This window comes from Mastigoproctus giganteus, chromosome 9 (assembly GCF_048544385.1).
Source record: "Mastigoproctus giganteus isolate SK-2022 chromosome 9, ASM4854438v1, whole genome shotgun sequence".
Classification (NCBI taxonomy): Eukaryota; Metazoa; Arthropoda; class Arachnida; order Uropygi; family Thelyphonidae; genus Mastigoproctus; species Mastigoproctus giganteus.
Genome location: NC_143583.1, coordinates 178062103 through 178087789, shown reverse-complemented (window position 1 = coordinate 178087789; position 25687 = coordinate 178062103). Strand labels below are relative to the sequence as shown.

At 38.7% G+C, this 25687-nt stretch overlaps 1 protein-coding gene across 1 annotated transcript in view; it reads left to right on the top strand.

The window, feature by feature from the left end:
* Positions 1-23462, top strand: part of Polr2F (RNA polymerase II subunit RpII18) — a 74781-nt gene extending 51319 nt beyond the window's left edge. The window contains exon 5 of the mRNA XM_090381059.1: positions 23297-23462. Within this exon, the coding sequence (XP_090237185.1) occupies positions 23297-23387 (91 nt within the window). The 3' untranslated portion in view covers positions 23388-23462. The remainder of the gene's footprint in view (positions 1-23296) is intronic.
* The last annotated feature ends 2225 nt before the right edge of the window (positions 23463-25687 follow it).

Genomic DNA, 25687 nt, shown 5'->3' with positions numbered 1-25687 from the left:
TGTAGGAGTCATATGGACCGACCAGCTAGTGTAGAATCATGTTGCTTCTTTCTGCTCTGCCAGCTGCGATTGGAGGGAGTTGAAATAGTATATGCTGCACACTGCTGAGGCCATATTATGTTAAGGGGCCGTGTGTGTGTGTGTGTGTGTGTGTGTGTGTGTGTGTGTGTGTGTGTGTGTGTGTGTGTGTGTGTGTGTGTGTGTGTGTTTGTGTTCCCTTCCATATCTAAAATTATGATCAGTTCATAAGTATTGACCTTTATCTACTCCAGTATACCAAGAATTGTCACACAAATTAAACAATCTTCTGTGAAAAGAAGAAAACTCTCCAAATATTTCATAATTTATTTTACAAATATGCATGGTCACAGTTCTAGTTTCATTGATACATGTTACCATCTCAGTCTTCCAAGACCATATTTCCAGAATCTCAGTTATAGGTTGACTTGACTACCATTATTTAATTTTTCCTAATTATTTTATCTGCAATTCCTTCCTCTTTAAATGTAGTATTTATGCATATGTCAGGTCTGATGGTCTTTTTCAGAGGCTTTCTAATGTGGAATATTCTCTAAGCTGCTCTGACTAGAAATCTTTATCCCATTCTTTAAAAATTTTTTGTTGTTTCTATCATTCTCTCACCTCTACAAATCATGCTGAATATGGACTTCTTGTCATTTTTGGAACTTCACTTGCTGTAATCTAACTTGACTTTGAAGTAATTTGCTTGGTTATTTTTGCATTCAGAACTCAGGATGGCTTCAGCTTTCTAGTTGTGTGAACCTAGCTGGTAGGAGTGCTGATGCTTTTGCTATTACCAGTGACCTTGCACAACTTGCTCATTTATATATTAGAATACTATTCAATTTTAACCACACACCTAATGCTCTTGATCTTTTCTTCCCAAGAAACCCTTCAAAGTAGTTACAGACAGACCCTGACTTATGTAAATTTGAATTTACACAAATTATCCTGAAAAGGCTATGGAAAAAATTTCAAGTTATAAAAATTTTTCTAACATACCTACGTTACTGGTATGCCACCTAACAGTGGCCTTCCGCAAGGCAGACTGCCCATGCAGTGTATGTGTGCACTTTCCTCGTCTTGCCTTGTTTACTATTGAACAATGATGTGCTGTGTATTTGTGTTCATATATTTCAATAATTTTTAGTGTTTGCATGTACTGTGGTAGAGTACAATCATGACTGGAAAAGTGAACCCGTGCTTAAATGCACCAGAATTGATCTAGAGATGAAAATTAAAATTATGAAGAAATATGAAGGTTGTCAAAGCTTAATGGTCTTATTCTTGGTCTTAAGATTTAATATTGGTCTCGCACCATCAGCAGTGAACACAATTGGGAAGGATACTGCCTGTATAGAGGAACATGTCAGAGGATCTGCCTCTTTGAAGTCAACAATAATAACAAAAAGTGTTCTGGTGCTGTTTATAACATGGAAAATCATTAACTATGTGGATGGAAGACCAAATACAAAAGTGTGTTCTGCTAAGCTTAATGACAATTCAGATGAAAGCAAAAAGTCCTCCTTTTAGAATCCACCTGGAAGACTTTTGACTATACTGTCTCTAGTCATGGCTGAGAACAAAACTCCATATGCCTAGTATACCTTCATGCTATTTAGACATGTATAGCACCTTATGTAGAGTGGTAAGAGAATGTCAGTTCTACTCTGCCTTGGTACACTAATGATTATAGATCTCTGTTGTAAAAGGCCAGAAATGTGTGTGTGTGTTTGTATGTGTAGTGTTATGTTTGTGCAATGTATGTTGTTGTGTAGTTGTTTCCGGCTGCTTTTTCACCAGGAAGGTGATCACCTGGAAAGCCTGCCCAGCATCCGTCTACACCACATGGAGATCAGCTACAACTAAGCATGAATCATTGTGGACTCTAACAATCCCATACTGAATACCCAAAGTGGCTTTAGGATTATTCAAAAAAAATTTTAAAAATAAAATTAATTAAAAAATATAATAAAAAAGAAAGAAAAAAAAAAAAAAAGTAAGTACCATATCCACTGGTGGAATGCAAGAACATGGATACCAGCCATTTCATACCCAGGGAGTACAAACCCAGGCAGAATCTTAAAAAATAAAATAAAGAGGGCAGTTTTCTGTGTGCATCAAAGTTGTTACCATTTGGCAACACTTTGTGGCCAAGGTAGTTACGTCATGTATGGCTCTTTCAGGGTGGCATGAAACTGCTGTGTGTTGCTACAGAGAAGTGGAGGTAGCACCATCATCTGTGGGGAATGATTGTCACCCTCGGCGATTTGTACCTGCTGATTGGTATTTCCCGGTATGGTATTTCCGCTAGTATTAGTAACGGCCGCATGGTGCAAGAAAGCCTATGGCTTATGCTGCACCAGCCAAAAAAAAAAAAAAAGGGTGTGGTAGGATAGCTTTTATTTCCTGTGCAGATGATGTGGGGGGGTTGAGTGTACGAGCTGGAGACAGACGTTGAAAATAGTGCTCCTGGAAAGTGATATAAAAAATTGTGTTAACTAGTTAAAAACAAAAAATGGATAACTGGATCGTATACAGCCAACCCTGGTGAGTAAAAAGAGCCTTTCTTGACCACTGCCAGTTAAATATTAGCGCTTCTGCAGCCTTTTTAAAATCGCGGGCAAAATGCATTCTTCAGCCAAATTTTAACATGGAATCTCATATTCACTCAATATAGGAATATCTAACTGGCAGTTTTACAAATTTTGATGTGGTCTTATTCCCAAACTATCTTGGCGAATAAGTGCCTTTAAATTCTGGAACACTGGGAGGCTGTTTGTGATGCTGGGGACACAACTCACACATAAATAGCATCAATTGCCAGCCTATTCTGCGGTAATCTCTCGGCCACCATGCCAACGACAAAATAGTGGACAAACAACGGCTGACATATTGCCTTCTTTACCACTGGGAGACAAAGGAATTGGCGGGAACCCAGCTTGACCGCCAACATCCGGGCATTGGGGCCACGTTAGTGAATGCAGGAGATCCTTGCGTTGCCATAGCAACCACCAGGTAAGAAGGTAACTTAGAAGTTGTATAGTGCCACACAAAATATTAGGAACACAACATCAAGTAATTTGAATACCCATAGCTCTGCCCCCATTGCACCTAGAGTTATGAAAATTAAAATATGCATAACTAAAACAATTACTTCATCCCCCTACAAAATTCAGCGCCCCCTGGTGGCTCAATCAGGAGATTGCGAATAACTGGGGAACGGAAGGCCTGACCCCCACGAAAATTACAGCACGGACCCCTTGTCCTATCCCCTACCTACTCGCCAAGTTTCAACCATATATCACTAAAACGCCGCAAATGGCGGGATAAAAAGCAACCAGACTTTCATCCCGGGATCTTTGAAGTGGCATAACTTCGTCCCTAATTGTCGGAGACGGCTCAAACTCAAAACCTGTCACCCAATTGTGGTTCCAAATAAACTGGCACTGCGGCGCCCCTAGCGGAGAAAACTTTGGGCCGAACTTGCAAACTGATAAGCTTGGCAGATCCAAACCAAGCCAACATGACGGAGAGCACTGACTCTAGCAGTGACTCCTCAACAAATGGAAATGAAAAGCAGAGGATGAAAATAGGGCGTCCAATTACTCCCGGCATGTTCCTAAAAAACCAACAAATGGATCCAAAGCCTACTAGCAAACCAAAAAATCTTAAGGGTAAAATTGCTACAAAAAAGGCAACTCCCATGAAAGGAAAGGGAACAAGACACAAAAAATGTCAGGGAAAAACCACTTTGAGGGAAAATCCAAACCCAGACATCACGATAGTCAATGAAACAGATGAAGAAGGGACAAACATTAGGGGAAAGGAAGTTGATACACAGACAACGGAGGATTTGGCATTACAGGTCCAAAACCTACCAAAACACCAAAAAACAGAAGGAACAGTAGAAAACATAGAAAAAATGTCAGCCCTGAAAAACAGATTTCTGGAAGTTCTTCAAGCAGGCCATGAGATTACCCCCTTTATGGTAACTGAGCTCTGCAAAATCTGGGGGAAAATGGAAAAGATAATAATCGACACAACAATTGCAAATGAAATTCTGAAAACAAAAGGAAATGCACAAAACCTACCTAGTCCAAACCCAGGACCGCCCTATGCCAGGGCTGTAGGGGAAGGAATTGGCAAGAAGAGTGTCCCAGATCAAGTTCCACAGGGAAATCAGGACAAACATGTCATCATTATCAAGCCCTCCAAGGAATCAACAATAAAATCAAGCGAGGAGGTAAATAAGGCAGTTACAACACAATTAAGAGCAGACCTCAAGACCATAAAGATAAAAGCTATCAGGAACCTAAGAGAAAACGGAGTGGCCATTGAAACAGCCACAATACATGACTTAGACAAAATCAAACAATGTTCCAAACTAACCGAATTAAACTTAACTGCAGACACACCAAAAAAACTAAACCCCACAATGGCGGTCTATAATGTGTCAAAGGACTTTGAGGAGGTTGACTTCCTGGAAGATCTGTACAACAAAAATATTAGCGACAAAGATATCACACCGGATGCATACAAAAAAGAAATTAAAATTAGGTTCAAGATGAACGCAAAAAGTAATGAAAACAAACACTGGGTCCTGGAAATGTCCCCCAGACTGAGGAAGCAATTTCTAAAAACAGGAGGGCGAGTGTATGCTGGGTGGACTGCCCACACAATTAAAGATTTCATTGTGGCCTCACGTTGCTTCAAGTGCCTCTCATATGGCCATGCAACCACCACTTGTAGACAAAAAGAGCAAAAATGTGGGCACTGCGGCCTTTCGGGCCATCAAGCCGGCTCCTGTCCGACCTCTGAGGGTCCTGTATGCTGCCCAAACTGTAAGGCGCGAAATAAGGATTCGCAACACTCGTATCGTGACCCACTGTGCCCAGAATACCTGAGGGCACAAGAAGTAACTAAGCAACGAACCAACTATGACTAACAACCATAACACATTAGCTGTTAAGAATTTCAACCTACTTCAACTAAACTGCCAAAGATGCGCATCGGTCATGTCAGATCTGTCCAAAACAATCCAAGAAAACAAAATAGATATACTTGGGCTGCAGGAGCTGTATTCATATAAAGGAAAAGTAAAGGGCCTCCCCTCCTCTGCGCGGGTAATACAATCGAACCCCTCGGTGGACGGCACAGGAGGAAATGCTACATCAAGGGTTTGGGCCGCGATTGTTATCACAAACCCAACCCTCACAGTCACGAGGATAAATAACCTGTGTACTGAATATGCTGCTGCAGCTTGTATAGAAGGTCCCATAGCCAGATTATATGTTTTCTCCATATACATGAGAAACGCACGACGAGGCCAGGACATTGAGCCCTTTGTGAATTACCTAGACCACGCACTGGATAGGCTGCCTGACAGAAATGTGATCATTATGGCAGACACAAATGCAAAGTCGACCTCTTGGAACAGCCCACAAACTGATGACAGGGGTGAAATGCTTGAAGAACTGATAACTTCCAAAAACCTAATTATTAAAAACACCCAGGGCCACCCACCGACTTACTCATCTGCCACAGGGGAATCCTACATTGATGTAACAATAGTGGGCCCCCCACTAAGACATAAAGTCAGAGAGTGGAAGGTGCGTCCATCTTGGTCAGCTAGTGACCATATGGTCATAACATTCCACCTGACTTCTGAACCAAACAATCACCCAGGACGGAAAATGTATAATTTCGCAAGATATCAAACGAAGAAGGGACACTGGGACAGATTTGACAGACTTCTGAAGGAAACATTCTCCCCAGAATATCTAACATCCATTTCCAACCTTCCCACTGACCAACTCCTCCAAATCATCACGGAAAAAATAACGGAAATCAGTGACGGTAGCTTAAAAAAATGCATAAGGAAACCAAACTACGTCCCCTGGTGGACAACAACCCTGACTAAACAGAGGGCAACACTGAAAAAAGCCAGGAAAGTCCTCCAAAAAGCCAAAAGACAGGGTAGACCCCCGGATGCCATCCATGCACTCTATGAAGAATATAAACAACTTCGTCGACAGTATTTCAACACCATTTATCATGAGAAACAAAACGCGTGGGGCCGTTTGGTCAAAAAATCAACTACCAATGATCCGTGGGGACTAGTCTATAAGCTGATTACGGAGAAGGTCCATCCTGGGGAGGTGTTTCAGTCCATCATGACCACAGGCGAGACTGAGAGCCTTACCTGGAATGAATCCATAGATACCATCTTGGATGAACTGATCCGCCAAGACATAATGTGGCCCGAAAGTTCAACACAAACTAAAATGCGCATGGCTCACCTAACATATCTTGCGCCCTCAGAGGAGGAGATCTTCACTGCGGATGAAATTGAAAACGCAATTTCAACAATGAAAAATGGCAAATGCCCAGGCTTGGATCTCATGGAAGTGGCCACAGTCAAGAGAATTTGGTCACAGTGTCCAACTTTACTCATAAATCTCTTTAACTCCTGCCTGACCCACGGCATCTTTCCGAAACCCTGGAAGAAGGCCAACTTAAAACTTCTAGTTAAAAACCCGGAGAAATCATCAAACCTACCCACCTCCTACCGGCCAATAGCTCTTCTCCCAGTGCTGGGGAAAACCCTGGAAAAACTCCTGGCCCAGAGACTGAGAGCCTATTACAACAGGAAACATCTTTCTTCTGAATCCCAATTTGGGTTTACCCAGGGCAGATCAGCCGTGGATGCCATTGTAGCACTGCAAAACGCCATTGCAAACACAGAATCAAAGTATGTCCTTGGTCTCTCGGTTGACTTCAAAGGGGCCTTTGACACCATCTGGTGGCAGAGTGTCCTTGAGAGGTTCCGAGAGGCCGAAGTGTCAATCCCCATCTATCGACTCCTAGCGGACTATTTCAATGATCGCAGCCTAGTGGTCTTCTCTGGAGAATGCCATGTCACCAGGCCAGTTACGCGGGGCTGCCCACAGGGATCTGTTCTTGGCCCACTCTGCTGGAACGTGGTCCTTGATGGGTGGCTTACGCGCCAACACAACACGGCAGCAAAGATTGCATTTGCAGATGACCTCATTATTCTACTACAAGGGAATTCAAGGTTATCCTTGGAAAGCGCCGCTCAAGAAATCCTCGAAGACCTGACTGCCTGGACTACCACACATAAACTAGAAATCTCCTCAGACAAAACCAAACAGATCCTGTTGAAAGGAAAACTGGATATAAAACGACCACCAAACATAAAGATTGGAAGCCAAACCCTAAAAATGGTCCCTACACTTAAATACCTTGGAGTGATGATTGACAGTAAAAAGCAATACATACCCCATGCAAAATATATACTCCAGAAAGTTAAGACAGTAACAGGAAAATTAATTCGAATTACCAGAACCTCGTGGGATATCAAACCACGCACCTTGTTGCTTTACTACAACTGCATTCTGCTTCCAATCATAACTTACGCTGCAGGTGCATGGGCAGGCAGTATACAAAAACATACTGTTAACAAAATAATCACTCAAGCCCAAAGATTCTTCCTTCTGGCATCCACCAAAGCGTGCCGCACTATATCAACATCAGCACTACAGATAATTAGCGGAAAGCTCCCAATTAAATTTGAGGTCATAAATACCTATCTCCAATATTGCCGAAGTAGGAACATCATATCTATTTTTGAAAGATACCAAATAGATAGAAACCTCACAATTAAAAAAGACAACGAGAGACTACGGGAACTATACGTCATAGACTGGCAAGAGAGCTGGACCAATGACAGCAAGGGGCGGACAACACATCTATTCCTACCTCAAGCGGCGGAAATAACCAAACAAATAAGATCGTGGTTTAATCCGGGACTCTACCTAACATTCCTCCTTAGTGGTCATGGCAGCCTGAACTCGAGGCTAAACGCACTGGGATTATCAGCTACCCCGTGCTGTAAGTGTGGGGGCCTGGAAACGGTCCAACATATCATCCTGGAGTGTCCCTACTACACGGATTACAGGCTTCCCCTTCAACTCGAAACCAACGTCTTTGATACAAGTGACTTTCCACGGTTGGTTGCTACTGAGGAACACTATAAACAGGTATCGACTTTCGCGGAGCGCGTTTTCAAAAGAAGACAGGCGATACAAGGGAACAATCAGAACTGACTGGTTGGACTGGACGAACTGGGACTCAATCCACACTGTGATGTGCGTCATTAAACTGGAACCACGTGGTGGTCCACCACAAATGGACATGCCACTCTGGGCAATACTCACGCTTAAGTGTCATCAGTATGTGTCTTCAATATGTGCCCTAAACTACCATCAACTCACCAGACCAGCATGGGCTCGAAAATGCCAGGGCCTTTGCCAAAATGGATATTAAACCATGTAAATACAGACTTTCACTCACCATGAGGCACCGCACTAGGTCAGGATTGAGCCCTGCGAGAGTGGATCCATCACAATTGAACAGTCCAAATCATGTGTCAACACTAGTATCTTCCTCACTAGGTCAGGATTGGGCCCTGCAAGTGTGGGATCTACTACATTTGGACGGTCCATAAACACGTAATGACTAAGTGACATACCTAGATATCCCTCACACTAGGTCAGGATTGGGCCCTGCAAGTGTGGGATGGCTTACCACGTAATACTAAGCTTATAACCATGTTAAAGGAAGGGAGAAAGGAGGAAAAAAAAAAAAAAAAAAAAAAAGAGAATCTGGCTGCCTCCTCGTGGCGCGGTACGGGAGCGGGGGGTCGGGACTAGTTCTCCGCGGCCCCCTGCTGCTAAATGCCAGATGCCAGCCACAAACAACATACACAACACATTACACACACTAATGACAATTATAAATAGTAACCGCGATAGATAACTTAAATTCCGTAAAGGCTCGCGTACTTATCACTCACTAAATACTTACTATAATTATAAATCACACTCAAATCTTAAATCTTACATTCAACCTAAACTTAAACTAAAATTAAATTAAACCTAACTCTACCTCAAACCCGACTTAACTTCAGCTTAACTTAAAACTAAATTAAATTAGGAAACATCAACCATAAATTAAACTTATAACTTTAATTAAACAGTAACTCAAATCTAAGCTTAAACTTAAACCTAAACTACAACCTAAACTTAAACTCATCTATAACTTAAATTTAAACCTAAACCGAACCTACACTAATGTCAAAACCAGCTTCATAATTACTTAACTCAAACCCAAACTTGCCCACTAAATAAACTAACACTCAACTTAAACACACAACAGAACTTAAACTTTACTCAAACTTAACTTAACCCTAACCTAAAACTAAACACTAAACATTAACTTAAATTAACTAAAACACATTCAAACGATTTGATCTAAACTTCAACTTTAAACTTAACTTTAAACTTAAATTTTAATTAGATGAACTAAAAAAACGATTCTGCTGGCACACAATTAAGCTTAACGAACGGCGGACATAGGGGACACCCTGGAAACCGCCAGTAAACTACAAAAAAAATACTTTGACTTTGACTTTGTGCAGATGATGTAGTTTCAGTTGATATGCAGGGTATCCCATTTAGTTGGGAAGGTGCCCTTAATCCACTTTTTGAGGGGCTTACTGTCCGGTATTTCCTTGCATGAAAATCACAAAAACTTGCATCTCCGTTGCTTATTCATCTTTTTTAAGTCAATTTTATGGCATGATCCACAAAAGATATAACAGCACGTAACACAGATAATGCATAGATCAGTGTTTAATTTGCGTAATTTATTTACATTTGGCTATAGTAAAGACTTCATTCAACTCAGTCATGTTTGGATGTCTGATGGAAAAATGCTCGTGGTTAAAGGTTTAAATTGATGGTATTTAGTTCAACAAGCTTGTCACCGACCTTAGTAATGCAGTTAATATGTTTGCAGGGGATGTGAATGTCCAAGGATTAGTGATTGATGCGTATCACCAGGTTAGCTGATCACAAGTACTAACCTATAGCAGACCAGTCTGACCTTGACCTGTAGTTGGCAGCAGTAAGTGGTGCTGGTCATCAACGATAATACAGCTTGTTAGTGTCCGCTTATGAGATATTGCAATATGAAAAAGAACTGCAAATAATAAATATCTGGGTGCTTTGGTCGCCTTAAAGTTGGTGTCTTCCTCTTCAGAGTCGGTTGAGGAGCATAACACTAAAATCGCCATATAAACTTAGGCATAACTATATTAATATTCATAATTACTGAGAGCAACACACATACATGATCGAACCGTCCTGCATCACCTACTGGAGTTAGGATGTTGTTTATCATTCATGTGTAGGTTTAAGCAGTTTAAAGAAAACATGTACTATATACAGTTTATTTATGTCCTCTTCAGATGGCCTCCATTTAGAAAAGTTTATCCAGTTAAAGCACACCAAACATTACAGAGATTCCTAAAATATCACAGCAAAACAACTTCTGTCTGAGCATAATAGAAGAAAAGTACAGTTGGGGTGGGAAAGGTATAATCCATAACGAATGTTGCCACGTGACATTGCCCTTGATCTTGTTAAGCACCATATTGTCTTAAGCACAGACTATTGCTGCATTCTTCTGCTGAGTCAACTATAGACCAACTGTTCTTTTCAACAATAAACCAAAGTATGCATGCCTAAAAATTAAGATTAAACATTATCTGTTCACTATTCCTTTAGTAGACTCTATATCCAAATTCCAGTTATCATAAGCTGTGTCAATATGTAATTTGAGTATGATCCTTTCAGGTTAACTTAGATATTTGAATATTTTAGCAGAGCACAAAATTCAGTAACTGACTGATCATCGCCACCTGGTGTTTTGGTAGAGAGGGGAGGAAGACTGAAGGCTGGAGGGAACAGGTATAAATATGGGGATGATAGAGAAGGCGATCCCAGAATATCAGTGGGATGGGCCCTGCCAGAGGAAAGAGGGGAGGAGGAGATGGTAGCCCTCCTCCTCCACACTCCCTGCCTGGAAATGGCGGTTTAATGGGAATCGGGTTGTTGAAGTAACCATTTCAGATCACCAAAAAGGCACATGGGCAGCTAGGCTGCGAGTCCAATTAGGGCCAGTTGGATCTTCATTCAGGATCGGGCAGAAGTGTTTGTGTCCAAGGTTACAGTTCTGGCATCAGTTCTAGTTGGTGTCGTCATTCAGGACATATTGGCGACAAGACTGTTGGTGGTCATAGTCAGTGGTTATAGTCCAATCCGGTGTGTCAGACAGATGCTCGTATCACTTGTGGGAGATCCCTCCCATCCAGGATTTGTCATGCCATGCCATGTCCAGTTGAGGTGGCGCGACCAGGATCACCATGTTGCAAGCGTGATGACAGATGTCAGATTTGTATAGATGGTCAAGTCCAGTTTTTTCTACATTGAGGTTCACTCCTGGTGGTTATTGTACCATCTTCCATTCCAGGTGGTTGTCTGTCATTTGCTTTGAGCAGGGTTCTTCTGGTGAAGAGATCCTGTGTGAAACGCGAGAAAGTGTTGTATTCTTCTCTGCTATCTGGCAAGTGATTTTCCTGGTCTTTTGGTATGTAGGTGATCGTGAAGATGAGGATACTCCTAAGGTCATCATAGAGTGGACATTCGTGGAAAAGGTGGGTCCAGGTCTCTGTTCCAACACATATGCAGGATGGGCCATCTGCGATACCAACGGTTGTAAGTTTCCATTTTATAGCTCCATGTCCTGTCAGGAGGTAGCTGGTGAAATAGTCCTGGTGAAAACAATGGGGAGGTTGAGGGTGCACTTTGTCAATATTTGGGAAGAATTTGTGTGTAACCTCCTCCCAATATCAACCTCTCCCAAAGGAGAGAGTTGATATTGGGAAGAGCTTTTCATAAAAAACACTTACTGCTTTTTATTAGTACTAGGTGGTAGATGACTCTCATCAGCCGGTGAAATACCACCACTTTGCTTATTGGAGGCTTGAAGTGGTGGAACCCATGTTTAGTCTCTAGAGCTAAGTTCCCGTCAACCCTTCCCTATCTCTTCCATCATGCAGTATGATTGATGACTTTTGAGGTTATGATGAACGTCGTGGCGAGATCCAATATTCCTTACATTTCGAGGGTACAGCTCTAAAACGGTGTTCGCAGGCCGGCCGCTAGTTAGTACACTGGACCGAACCTATTGGTAACTCTCTAGGAGGCTTCCGGATCAGCTAGTGTATAATCTTGCCAGATAGTGACTGGAGGGAGTCCAAGTAGTGTGTATGCGGGGAGCATTGTCGAGGCCACGTTATGTCAAGGACCTGGATATATTCTTACCACGTGTACGCCATATCCAAAAATTTCATTACTTCATACAGCATGTCCCACCCACTTTTTCTTACTCCAACCCAAGCATGGTACTAAGTACTATAGGTTCTAATACCTCTCGTGTTTGGGATTCACATAAAAAAAAAAAAAAGTAATGGAAAAATGCAAGGATACAATCTTATATAGCATTAGCCAGGTAAATAAAAAAAAAAAAAAAAGCTATCCACTTTGCTCCTCCTTTTTAATAATTTGCAGTCCTTGAAATTTATTCAAACTGCTTATTTTCACAAGGCTAGGTAGAAGTATATCACAACAATAAACTCTGACTGAAGGCAGATTTCTGCATATCTGTCTTGCAATCATCCTTTCCTTTTCCATTTAAATTTCTTTCCTTATTTGTGTTTGTCTTCAAAGCAAGAGTAAGGATGCCATCAGTATTTAGTTCAGCCAATTCAAAGAACTAATTGCTAAAATCTAATCTTATTGCTGTTCTCTGTAATTATTCCAACTGATCTGCATTCTTTCAAAAATGAAGCTTTCAGACCTTGCTAGTTTCAGTATTCAAGATACAGCCCAACCATTGCCACCTTATCACTTCATTGTTCTTGCTGGCAAAATTCTTTTGTATCATTGATAGAATCCCACAAGCTGTATCCTAGCAGCCTGTCTTTCTCTATTGTATCTCTCCTCAACAAGTTGTTGCTTTAATTTCAGCCCATCTACTATATTAGCACATTACTCTCATTTTAACAGCTTTCCATAAAAAAAAAAAGTCCCAAAATAAACCTCTCAACATTTGTATTACTTAAAAGATCACAAAAAGTGATCTGTTAAGAAGTACCTTAATTTCTTAATCCTTAACTGGTACTGGGTCAAATGTGATAATATCTGTAATATCATTGTTAATATGTCATTTTGTGAGATGCACAGTAAGCTGACCGGGCTAGCCAGGTGGGTCAAGTGCCTGCCTGGCAACCCAAAGGTCGCAGTTTCGAATCCCACCTTGGATCAAAGTACTGCACAAACCTTGGGAGGTGCATTATAGCCACAGAATTCGATTCGCCAGCAACTACAAAAAAAAAAAAAAAAAAAAAAAAAGATGCACATGCACAGTAATGATGGCCAAACGTAATACTGCTAGCAGTTCACATCCAAGATAATTACCATATTTTCCAGATGATAAGGCATACATTTTTTTAAAATGGAAAATGTTACCAAAATCTCCCTACATATTATAGTCTGAAGGTATACTAGGCATATGGAGTGATGTTTTCAACTACGACTAGAGGCAGTATGGTCAAAAAGTACAGTCCAGGTGATCTTCATAAAAAAAAAAAAAAGAAAGCTCTATAGAAATTCTTTTATTGTGACCATTTCGGGTCACATGTAACAGGGACACAAAAAAGATGGTTGCTGAATTAAAGAGAGTTAGCTGAATTCCAGGAGCCCTTTTGGCATGCTAACTTCAGTCATTGGTATGCTGACCAATGACTGAATAAAACTACCCTCCCACCCATTAGGCCTTCACATGATCTCTGATCAGCTGCCCCTATAATCTCTTTAATTTGTGTCCTGGAAAGAGCCCGTGAAAGTGGAATAGTGAATATTTGGACATTATTTATTAATATGTCAGTAAAGTAAAAAAAAAAATGAAAGCATGTGTGTGCACTTTGGTTGTCTTTCAGTAAGTGTTTAACTATAATTGATAGAATTGTGAGGGCAGGGGTGGGGCAAGGAACAGTCATGAGATGCTACCTTGATAGATGCCCAAATTTTATTCTTTTATTTATGGAAAAAGATTTTTTCCTCCCCTAATTCGGCATGTTGTATCTCAACCATTCTAATGGATTGCATTACTTACTTTGTATTTCTTTTATTTTTAATACAAATTTAAAATATTTAAAAAATGTTCTGTTAATATACATGCTATTTAAAAATATATATATATATAGTCTGCTAAAAATGAAAGAACAAAATTACAGTCATAAAATATAAATTCAAAGTAATAATAAATTCTTCCATTTTCCCATTGAGCGCAAAGTTTGAAACTAACATTTGACCTTGTATTAATTTTCTTTATGAAATAAAGGAATAAACATAAATTATAATAATAATTGAAGCAAGAAACTTAAATTTAATAATAAAGTAGTTCCTTTTAGTTTTAAACATAAAATTAAGAGGACTCTGCATAGCAAACCCCCACCATATGTCAGCTGATGCATCAGCTGCAAAATATACGTGTGCACAATGATTACAATGTACATATGTGCACTGTGTTTACAAGATGCTGAAACTAATTTGTTAAGTATAACGTAAAAAAATAATAATAAAATAAATTGTCACGTGGCACTTGATGTGTACTTTGCATTTATAATTCTAAGTAAACAGTAATTTTTCACTTCCAAAGCATCTCAAATAAAAGTTCAAGTAAATTTTTAAGAAGGTAGAAAAAAATTTCAGGTATTTGATTATTAATTAATGATTACGTATTTCCCCATGTATAAGATGCACCCTTTTTCAAAAAATTTGGGGTCTAAAACCTGGGTGCGTCTTATACAGTGGTTGTAGATTTTTTTACTTGCATTTCCCGCTTTTTTGCGCTTGTTGTCTTTGCTCTCATTATTTTGCACTTGTTACCGGTATATTAGGTTATGTTTTGCCACGTTCTGCCCAGAAATGGCTCAGAAAAGATTTTCGTACAGTGCTAAATTCAAGTTAAAAGTGATCCAGTTTGCAAAAGTAAATGGAAATCGTGTTGCTGAACGTAAGTTTGGTCCTCCTCCAACTGAGAAAACAATCCGAGACTGGCTATGGGAAGAAGAAACCCTACTGAAAATGCCACAGCAGAAGAAGGCCATGAGAGGGAAGTCAGCAAAATTGCCTGATTTAGAGAGGGAATTGAAGATATGGATTAAAGAGCAAAGGGCAGTTGGAATTCCTGTGTCCACAAAGATGGTTCAGCATGAGGCAAGAAGAATTGTTGATGAAAATGAAGTTACTGATTTCAAAGGAGGACACAATTGGTGCTTCAGGTTCATGAAAAGGAATGGACTAAGCATGTGTATATGCACCAGACTTGCCCAAAAGATGCCTGAAAGCTATGAGCAGAAGGTCCTTGAATTTCATCATTTTGTCATTCAATGTCGGAAGACACATCAGTTTGAGTTGGGACAGATTGCATATATGGACAAAGTCCCCCTTCAATTTGATGTCCCAAGTAACAGAACTGTTGATAGGAAGGGGGTGAAAACTGTAACTGTGAAGACAAGTGGACATGAAAAGAGCCATTATACAGTTGTTCTAGCTTGTTGTGCTGACGGAACCAAGCTGCCTCCTATGCTGATTTTTAAACGCAAAACAATGCCAAAAGAAGACATTCCTCGAGGAGTGATTTTCCACGTTCATGACAAGGGTTGGCTGGATCAGGATGGGATAAAGATCTGGTTTGAGAAAGTTTGGAGCAGGAGACCAGGTGGGCTCTTACAAAAACCTGCCCTATTGGTGCTTGATCAGTTCAGGGCACACATAACAAAAAACAAAAAGAAGATTGCTGCAGAGCAAAAAACAAAACTTGGAATCATACCGGGAGGCTTGACATCCCAACTCCAACCACTTGATGTCAGAATTAACAAACCCTTCAAAGCTGCCATGAGAGACGAATGGAACCAATGGATGAAGTCTTCTGGGGACAATTTGACACCAGCAGGAAGAGTGAAGAAACCAACTATAGAAGAAGTTTGTACCTGAGTGAAAAGATCCTGGGATAATATCAAGTTTGAGATTGTTGTCAAGTCATTTAAGAAGTGTGGCATTTCAATTGCCGTAGATGGAACTGAGGACGAGGCAATATATGAAGACAGTGATTCGTCATCAGACACAGATGAGCACAAGGTAATGGATGGGAATTTTGACAGCGATGAGGAGTTGTATGAATTTTATGATGAATAAAACTTGAGTTCAATAACTATGTAATACATTTTTTTTCAAATTTCGGGCCCCAAAATTAAGGTGCGTCTTATACATGGGGAATATGGTAATTTGCAACTGATATTTTTGAATGGCACCTGCAAGGTTGGCAAATGCTTCTGGATTAAAGACACAGATTAGTTAAAAGCTTCAAAGTTATTTGAACCAAATTGAAAAGCAATAAGCAGTCACTGGTGAGTAGTGCTGGTTCATGTCCAAATCCAGTTCTTGATTTTTTCAAAACTTCTTTTGAAAAAAGACAGTGAACTCTCAAGGAGAAACACTTGGACTTTAACAGTTCTGAATAGCAGCACTGAATGTGATAGGATTTTTGCCAGGAAAAAAAAAAACAAAAACAAAAATGCACTTCAAATTTCTGGTGATGTTTGGAAATGCCATTAGTAGCCAAGATAGCAGGTCCAGTGTTATTACAAAAAAAAAACAAAAAAAGTGCTTCAACATTTTCAGAGATTTAAATCTTCAAGAATATCTTCCTTGATAGGATCATAATTATGATTGCTTCCTTAAAGAAAACCTGAGATTTTTGCCTCATCCATGTCATTCTATGCTTTTCTTAAGGAAACAATCCTTTCAAATGATGCCATAGCTGTACCTCACAGGTTAACATTTCTGGATTAACTGTTAAAAATCTGTATTTTACCTTCCTAAATGCATGCAGACATGTATAGTATCATATGTATAGTGGCTGTAGAAAATTAAACTTAGCTGGTATACTTCACTGTGACAACAGAACTTTGTAGAACAGCTAGAAATGTGTGTAATATTACATTTGTGCAGTGTGTGTTTATTTGTTTCTAGCTATTTTGTCACTAGTAACGCAATCACCTGGAAGGCCTGCTCAGTCCCTGTCTACACCATGAGGAGGTAGGCCACAACTAAGCATGAACCGTGACACGCCCTACTGATGATCCCAAGCAAATTTGGGATAATTCAAAAAAAAAAAAAAACTCTTATCTACTGGCGGAATGCAAAGTTGGTGGGAACCCCTGGAGCAGCATTACAATTAACACTATACACTATCCACTGGTGGATGCCAGCAATTCCCTACCCGGCGAGCCCAAACCTGGGTACCTGCCAAGTCCTACCTCTAGCACAAGGCTGCGGACCACCAAAAAGGAGGGAGTGAGGAAAGAGAAAGGAAAAAAAGAGCATATTGGTATGAAAACAATCAAAACATAATAAAATAAAAAATAATGATAATAAAAATACATGAGGTTACTGTAAAAACTCGAAACAGGTTGAGATTACTGGTAAGATTTTAAGATGGATGGCTGCAGGGGCAGAAGGTAGAGGGTTGTGATTGATGGATATTCTTCAGATAGGTATAATGTCAGGAGTGGTATCCCTCAAGGATTGGTTCTTAGACCACTGTTGTTTCTCATTTTCATAAATGACATTGACGAAGGGATAGAAGGCATAATGTCAAAATTTGCAGATGATATAAAGATTGGCAGAGTCGTTAATTGGCAAGTGCCAAACAGCCCTCCTTCAGGTTGGTTTTTGACAGACTTCTTTGAAGTCTGTCTGAGATGTCTCTGGCATCTTCAAAGACGTCAGAGAAGTGGCAGCTATGTTTTAATTCTGCTAAATGGAAGGTTTTCCACTTGGTGAATAGCAACCCGCAAATAAATTATATACTTGGTGTGGTCGAATTAAAAACAGTGGAGGAGGAAAGGGATCTAGGAGTTAAAATATGGGGTACATATGATGTTTTCTGAACAGTGTAAAGAGGCATCCAGGAATGCCCAGATGTGCATTGAGGATGACATGAGAGTAAATTTCTCTGAAATATGCCCTAGCATACAGAAATTGCTCAAATGCATCAAGCTGAAGTGTCTCATTAAAATATTTCAGTGAAAACTTCCAATTTGTATATTTGGCAACTAAATAAAAAAATCTTTGGCTTGGGCTTTATTAAAATATATTGGTTCTTCCTTGATTGAATATGTAGTATTTTTTTAGTTATAACTGCCACATAATTATATTTTGATAAAGTGTGCTGCAAAATTTTTGATGTTACCAACAACAGATTCTAGGTGGGAAGCATTCAAGGAATTAATCTTGGAAGCTGCTGCTGCTCAACTCCTATTGAGAGGTGTTTTTTGGAATATAGGCTTAGATGGTTGTCAGATGGACTAATGAGACTCGTGGCGGGGAAGAAAGGTGCATGGGATGCATATGAATTATCAGGCGACGCAGAGGCCTATGGCAGATGTAAGCTGGTCTGTGATCAGGTGACAAAGGAGGTTGGGCAGGCGAAGGCAGATTGCGAGAAGTCTGGCAGGGGGTGCTGGGAAAAGCAGCAGGGATTTCTTTACTTATATGAACTCTGAAAGGAAGAGGATGAATCAGATTGGTCCACTTGATATCGATGGTTTGACTGTTGATGATCCTGCTCAGATAGCAAACAAATTGAATGAGTATTTTGCATCTAAATTCACACATGAGGAGTAATTAAGGATTGAAAATGCCAGAAGGTTATCAAATTGTAGCAGGGTGCTTAATTATTTTGTAGTAACTGAGAGCAAAGTGGAGGAGAAATTGTTGAAGTTAAACATAAGAAAGGCACCTGGAGTGGATGGGATCTATCCAGTTATATTAAAGGAGGCAGCAACGGAACTAAGCAAACCCTTAGCCATAATTATGAGAGCATCCTTGGACTCGGGGGAGGTCCCCACAGACTGGAGACTTGCAAATGTATCCCCAATTCACAAAGGGGGATTGAAGGGTGACACGAGTAATTACAGACTAGTTAGTTTAACTTCTGTTCCGGGTAAAACGATGGAGTTACTGGTTAAATGTACATTGCAGGATCATCTAGACAAGACTGCAGAATAATTGAGATAGCACGGGTTTGTTAAGGGAAAGTCTTGTCTGACAAATTTGATTGGATATTATGATGTGGTTACAAAGGAACTGGATGCAAAAAATAATTTTGATGTCATATACTTGGATTTCAGGAAAGCTTTTGACATTGTTGCACATGGAAGACTACTGTACAAATTGGAGCAGAATGGTATTAAGGGTAAGTTTCTACAATGGATAAAAGGATGGTTGAGTGGGAGAAGGCAGAGGGTGGTAATCAGTGGGTGCTGCTCTTCGTGGACTAATGTTATTAGTGGAGTCCCACAGGGTTCGGTGTTGGCTCCACTGTTTTGTATATTTATCAGTGATATTGATGAAGGTATATCAGGCTTAGTGTCGAAGTTTGCAGATGATACAAAGGTTGTCAGGGTTGTTAATGATAGTAATGGCAGTATGCTACTGCAACAGGATCTAGAAAATTTGGTAAGATGGACTGAGAAGTGGCAACTGAAGTTTAACATTGACAAATGTAAAGTACTGCATATGGGTAGAAGTAACCCCAGAGTAACGTACCAACTGTGTGGTACTACACTTAGAGTGATAGAAAATGAAAAATATCTGGGGTAATTGTGCAGTCAGATATGAAGTTTTCTGAACAATGCAGACAGGCTGCAAGAGCAGGTCATGGGGTTTTGTCAATGATATACAGGAATTTTGCTAGCAGGGAAAAGGAGGTGATTGTCCCTCTGTATAAGGCAATGGTCAGACCACGCCTTGAGTACTGCATACAGGTCTGGAGGCCTCATTTTAGGAAGGATGTAGATTTGCTTGAGTGTGTACAGAGAAGGGCAACAAGATTGGTGAGGGGAATGAAGTGATCCTCTTACCAAGAGAGGCTTAAGTTCTTCAAATTGCTGCAGCTGGAGACTTAGTACCTGCGAGGTGATCTGATTGGGGTGAATAAGGCCTTGAATGGGTTGAGCATGCTGAATTCTGATGGGATTCTTTCACTTGTTAAGATTACAAACCTAAGGGGGCATAAATTCAAATTTGCCTTTAGCCAGCTGGAACAAACTTCCATCTGTCGTGGAAGTTGATAGGTTAAACAAATTTAAGGAGGAACTGGACAAACATTTAGAGGGAATGGTTAGTTGTGTGAATTTTTTTTCCTTCTGGCTGATGCTACATAAGCTCATAGCCGACCGGGCTAGCCGGGTGGGTAAAGTGCCTGCCTGGCAACCCAAAGGTCGCGGGTTCGATTCCCACCTCGGGGTTGGATCAAAGTACTGCAAAAGCCTTGGGAGGTGCATTATGGCCACAGAAGCCTATGTGCCAAAAACTACCAAAAACAAAAAAAAAAATAAGCTCATATGCTTGCTTTCTTGCATCACATGCCATGATTACTATTACTAATTAAAATTATTTTTAAAGTGTGCTACAAGCCCAAAAAGGAATATTAGAAAACAGTTCTTGCATGTTGGGTTGCATATCATCCGAGTTTCTTGTGATGACTGATTAACTGGTTAAAATAAATTTATTAAAATAAATAAATGATATATACATAAGATAAAACAGAGAAAGTGTTAAAATATAATATAATAAAAGCGTTAAAATACATAGAAGCTTTTGAGACGAAGTGCCTCTTCATCAGCTAGTCACTGAATGGTGGACTTCAGTATATATTGATTGTTACCGTAACACTGCAATACAGTACATTCTATAATAGGGTGTAAGTGCACCTGCCCTCGTGCGATTCATAGTACTTATTGGTAGCTGTGTGCAGTGCTACAAGCCATGAGTGCTGGTGGTAATCACATGAATAGTCGACGATTTCAATATCCCATTGGGATCAAGATTGTGCTGCTCAACCCAATAATGCTTGGCAACTGCCTCCTGAGCATGAGGTGGCTCTGCGAACCACTAATTTTGAATGCTCTGCAGTCGCCGAGCATTATTGGGTTAAGCAGCACATTCTTGATCCCTGACAGAATATTGAAATCGTCGACTATTCACGTGATTACTGCCGGCACTCATGACTTGAATCACTGCACATAGCTACCAATAATAGTACTATGAATTGCACAAGGAGAGTGTACTTACATCCTATTATAGAATGTACTGTATTGCAGTGCGATGAGCGCTAGCAGTCATCATGTGTATGTAATTCTGTTCTACCAACACCAGACTTGTGATACGTGATCATGCCCAACTGACTTTTGCTATTGTAACCATCAATATATACTGAAGTACACCACTCACCAACTAGCTGATGAAGAGGCATTTCATCCCGAAAGCTTCTATGTATTTTAACACTTTTATTATATTATATTTTAACACTTATCTTACTGTATTTTAACGCTTTTATCTCTGTTTTATCGTATGTATATATCATTTATTTATTTTAATAAATTTATTTTAACCAGTTAGTCGGTCGTCACAAGAAACTTGGATGAGCCTAAAAAGGTTGAGAACCACTGCGTTAAGAAAGAAATATATTAGTATTGTCCAGGCAGAATTTTAAAAAATACATTTTTACAGAAATTAAAAAGAAAATTGATTCGCATCATTTCCCCACCACAATTTTTGCTTCAAATGGGGATACCACCATTGCTGGATTAAGGTAAAATGTATATGTTGTCGGTGAAATTTAGTTTTTTAAGGCTAAAATATAGAATTTAATTATCTACTTCTGCTTACAGTTATCAAATCTCAAGATTTTATGAATCAAAATGTGACAGCTGTTCATACATATGAACTCCTAGCTAAATTTTCAGATATTTTTTATTGAATTTTTAACATATTTAAAATTTCTCAGACCTTAATGTTTAAAAAAATGGACAGTTATCATTTTGAGTTGGTGGTTTTTTGTTTTTTTTTGTTTTTATTATTATTATTATTTTTTTTTTTTTTTTCGGATAAAAAATCTTAAATCTTTGGTCATGTGTGGTTTTTTTTTTAATTTTAATTTTTTGAAAATTTATGATGAAAAAGCATATGACAGTGTAAACTGGGAAAAACTTTGGCAGATTCTATGTGAAGAAAATATCTCAACCCAACTCCGGAAAGCGATCCAAAGCCTATATAAAAACTCAAGTCTGTATAAAATATTCTAATGGCCAACTATCAGAACCAATTAACCCCAATAAAGGAGTTAAACAAGGATGTGGGCTATCACCAAATTTATTTAATATCTAGATCAATAAAATTCTTAAAGAACGGAAACAAACAATTAACAACGGAATACAGCTGAACAACAGGAATAAAATCTAAACTATATTATATGCTGATGATCAAGTTATAATTGCAAAATCCGAAGATGAACTACAGATAGCAGCAAATGAACTTAATAAAATAGGTAAAAAGTGCAAAATGAAAATCTCCACCTCAAAAACAAAAATCAATATGATTATGTGAAAAAAACATACAAAGAGTCAAAATTGTTATTGATGATAAAATAATAGAACAAATATCTGACTTCACCTGTTTGGGAAATTTAATATCAAATGAAGGGAAAGACATCCACACTAAACTATAAAAATGTAATAAAATGAATGGAACGATTAAACGCCACTTCAGAAAACAAATTACAACTGAAACAAAATTATGACTGCACAACATCACTTCAAAACCAGCTCTCTTCCACAGCTGTGAAACTTGGGTCATAAATAAGAAAGATGCACACAAACTAGAAGCAGCACAAATGAGATTTTTAAGACCATTATTAGGCTTTACAAGCCTAGATCACCAAAGAAATTTAGATATCTGCGAGAAATTAAAAGTAGATAACATACTAAATGACATAAAACTGTATCAGGAAAATGGATCAGCCACATAGAAAGAATGAACCCAGACTGGATCCCAAAATTAGCCTTTAACTACAAGCATACCAGCAAGAGAGATGTTGGTTGACCAAGGCAACGATGGAGAGATCAAGACCACCTCCAAGAGCTACAACGGAACAGGTCTTAAAAGACCTAAGCCGGACCAAGTTCATGATGATGAAAATTTATGTTGACTAATGCTTTTGTTTTCTCTCAGATTTAAAATTTCTCAGACCTTAAAATGTTTAAAAAAAAAATGGACAATTATCATTTTGAGTTGATTTTTTTCTTTTATTTTTTTTTGGCCAGCTAAAATATCTTAAAAAATCTTTGGTTGTGTTGCTTTTTTTTTTTTTTTTATTGAAATTTTTTAAAAATTTATGTTGACTAATTTTTTTTTTTTTTTTTTTTTTTTAATAGGGCACGGAAGATTCCTATCATAATAAGACGATATTTGCCAGATGGAAGTTTTGAAGACTGGGGAGTGGATGAATTGATAATCACAGAATAAACTTCATTCTGTGTTTATAATTTTGTACAGTAATCTCAATGATTTTAATAAAACCCTTTCTCTGCTCGCTCTCAAGTCCTTTGCCTTTCAAACAAATAAATAGCAAATAAATTTGACATGAATTGACTCTTTTATGACTGATGGTGGATTACCAATTAAATATCTACCACCACCATCATTTGCTGGTGTTAGATATTTAATTGGACCAATGAATCCTAGTTATTCATAGTTATTTTGGCTAATTTCTATAATCTCAATGAAGCTCTGAATCTCATTATGCTTCATAAATAGTATTATTTGCATAATAGTTAAAATGCATGGAATGTTTATTTAATGATATCTTCATTATCTCTTAATTATTAGAGTTTGTCTTATGTCTTACTGCAATCATTACTGTAACTTCGGATGCATTCTAAAATGGAAATTAGCACAATGTGGTATAATTTTATTTTATATGCCCATTTTCTACATGGTTTGATCAATTTTACTGACCCTGAATAGCTTTACAGGGTCAACTGGTACAGTTTAGAGTTTTCTTCCTAGGCAAACGAAAACTATTTGAAATATGTCAATTTTAACAAAAAATTTACATATTTCAAATATGTCAGTTTTTAGTCTTGCTTGCTTCTTAGGTGGGTCGAAAAATTAAACTGAAGTCAAATATGACATCTCTACCAGCATGTGGATTATATATCCTTGTTTATACTCCAGTACAACCACCAAGTCAGTGGAGTTTACAATAAATCAGTCATTACAAATGTTAATCGTATTTACCAGTCACTGGCTTGAGCCCTGATCACTCAAAGAGCATGTGCTACTGCACTCCTGACTACTTGGCTACGTCTTGGTTGTATGTCACATTTGCCATTTGTCACATATATAATACAGTGCAAAAAAAAAGTAACAGTATTCAACTGATATCAGAGCAGTCTAAGTTATTCAAGAATTATGATAAGTGATGAGAAAAGCACGACAAACATTTAAAGTCAAAACAAATTATTTGATGAACGTTCTAAGGTAATTTAAGCTTGTTACATAAATCAGTATTTAGTATCAGCAAAATGATGCATGGGAGCAAGCTTATATAGCATTAACTAAAAAAGTAAAATAAAATACAGTGGTAGATGTCAACTTCCCTCCTTTTATTTACCTATTTCTTTCATGTATTTATTCAATCTCACTTTTAATTGAGATATGCATTCAACCTCCACAAGAGTAATGGGTGTTCATTCCAACAGTCAATTGCTTTTTGACTAAAAGACAGTTTGGACATCTAGTCTTATAATTATTTCTTTTCAATTTAAATTTGTTTCCTTATGTATGCCATGTAACTAAGCATGAAAGTTCATTTCATTGCCTTAAAACACCTTGAACAGGGTCACCCTGCAAATATCTGGTTTCCAAATGCTAGCTTACAAAATCTCAAGTTTTGATAAGAATACCTCATTGTGTCCTTAACCAATCTGGTTGCTCTTTTTTCTGTGCATTTCCAGCATGTACACATTTCCTAAAAGGGGATCCCAAAGCCTATTCAAGATGTAGCTTCACTATTGCTACAATCACTCATTGGCCAAAAAATTAGAAACTTGTAACCCTTTGCAACTGACAACAACTGATAATTAAATGTATGGTATGAACACAAATTCCTTGCTATTAGATTAATACTGCATGCTTTCTTGTTTGTTGATCTGGTCATGTGGAAGATAGATGATTTTTCTGATTTTCAGAAAGGTGTAATTGTTGGAGCATGTTTAGTTGGATTCACAGTTAAGAAAACAGGAAACCACTGTGTTGAAACCATCACAAAAGTAAAACGAGTGAAACACGAAAATGCAGCTCTAAAAGGAAGAAATCTGGCAAAAAGTCAGTGCTCCAAGAGACCACAGTAATTTAAAATGAATCTGGTCTTCAGCTTAAAAAATTCAATTTTGTCAAAGAAAGACCAATTTTTCATTGACCTGTGCTGCAGGAGCTGAAGAACATATGATTTGGTAATTATGCACCTATATGAAAGCCACTTACGGTAAAAATTTGAAAGATTTGGAGTGGTGTCACCAACTCCAAGGTTGGGTTGTGGAGCAGTCGTGAAAGATCATGTGATCTGATGAATCTCAATTTATACTTTTTTTGCACCAATAATAAGGAAAAAGTGTCGTGTGATGCCTATCCCCTTCCTGGGGTGTGCTCCTAGCTGGTTTTTTTTTTTTTTTTTTTCTTTTTTTTCTCTCATAATCTGAGACCTTATGTGTCTTAACTACTGGAACTGGCTCACGTTCCCATAGTGTGGATGGGTACTTAGC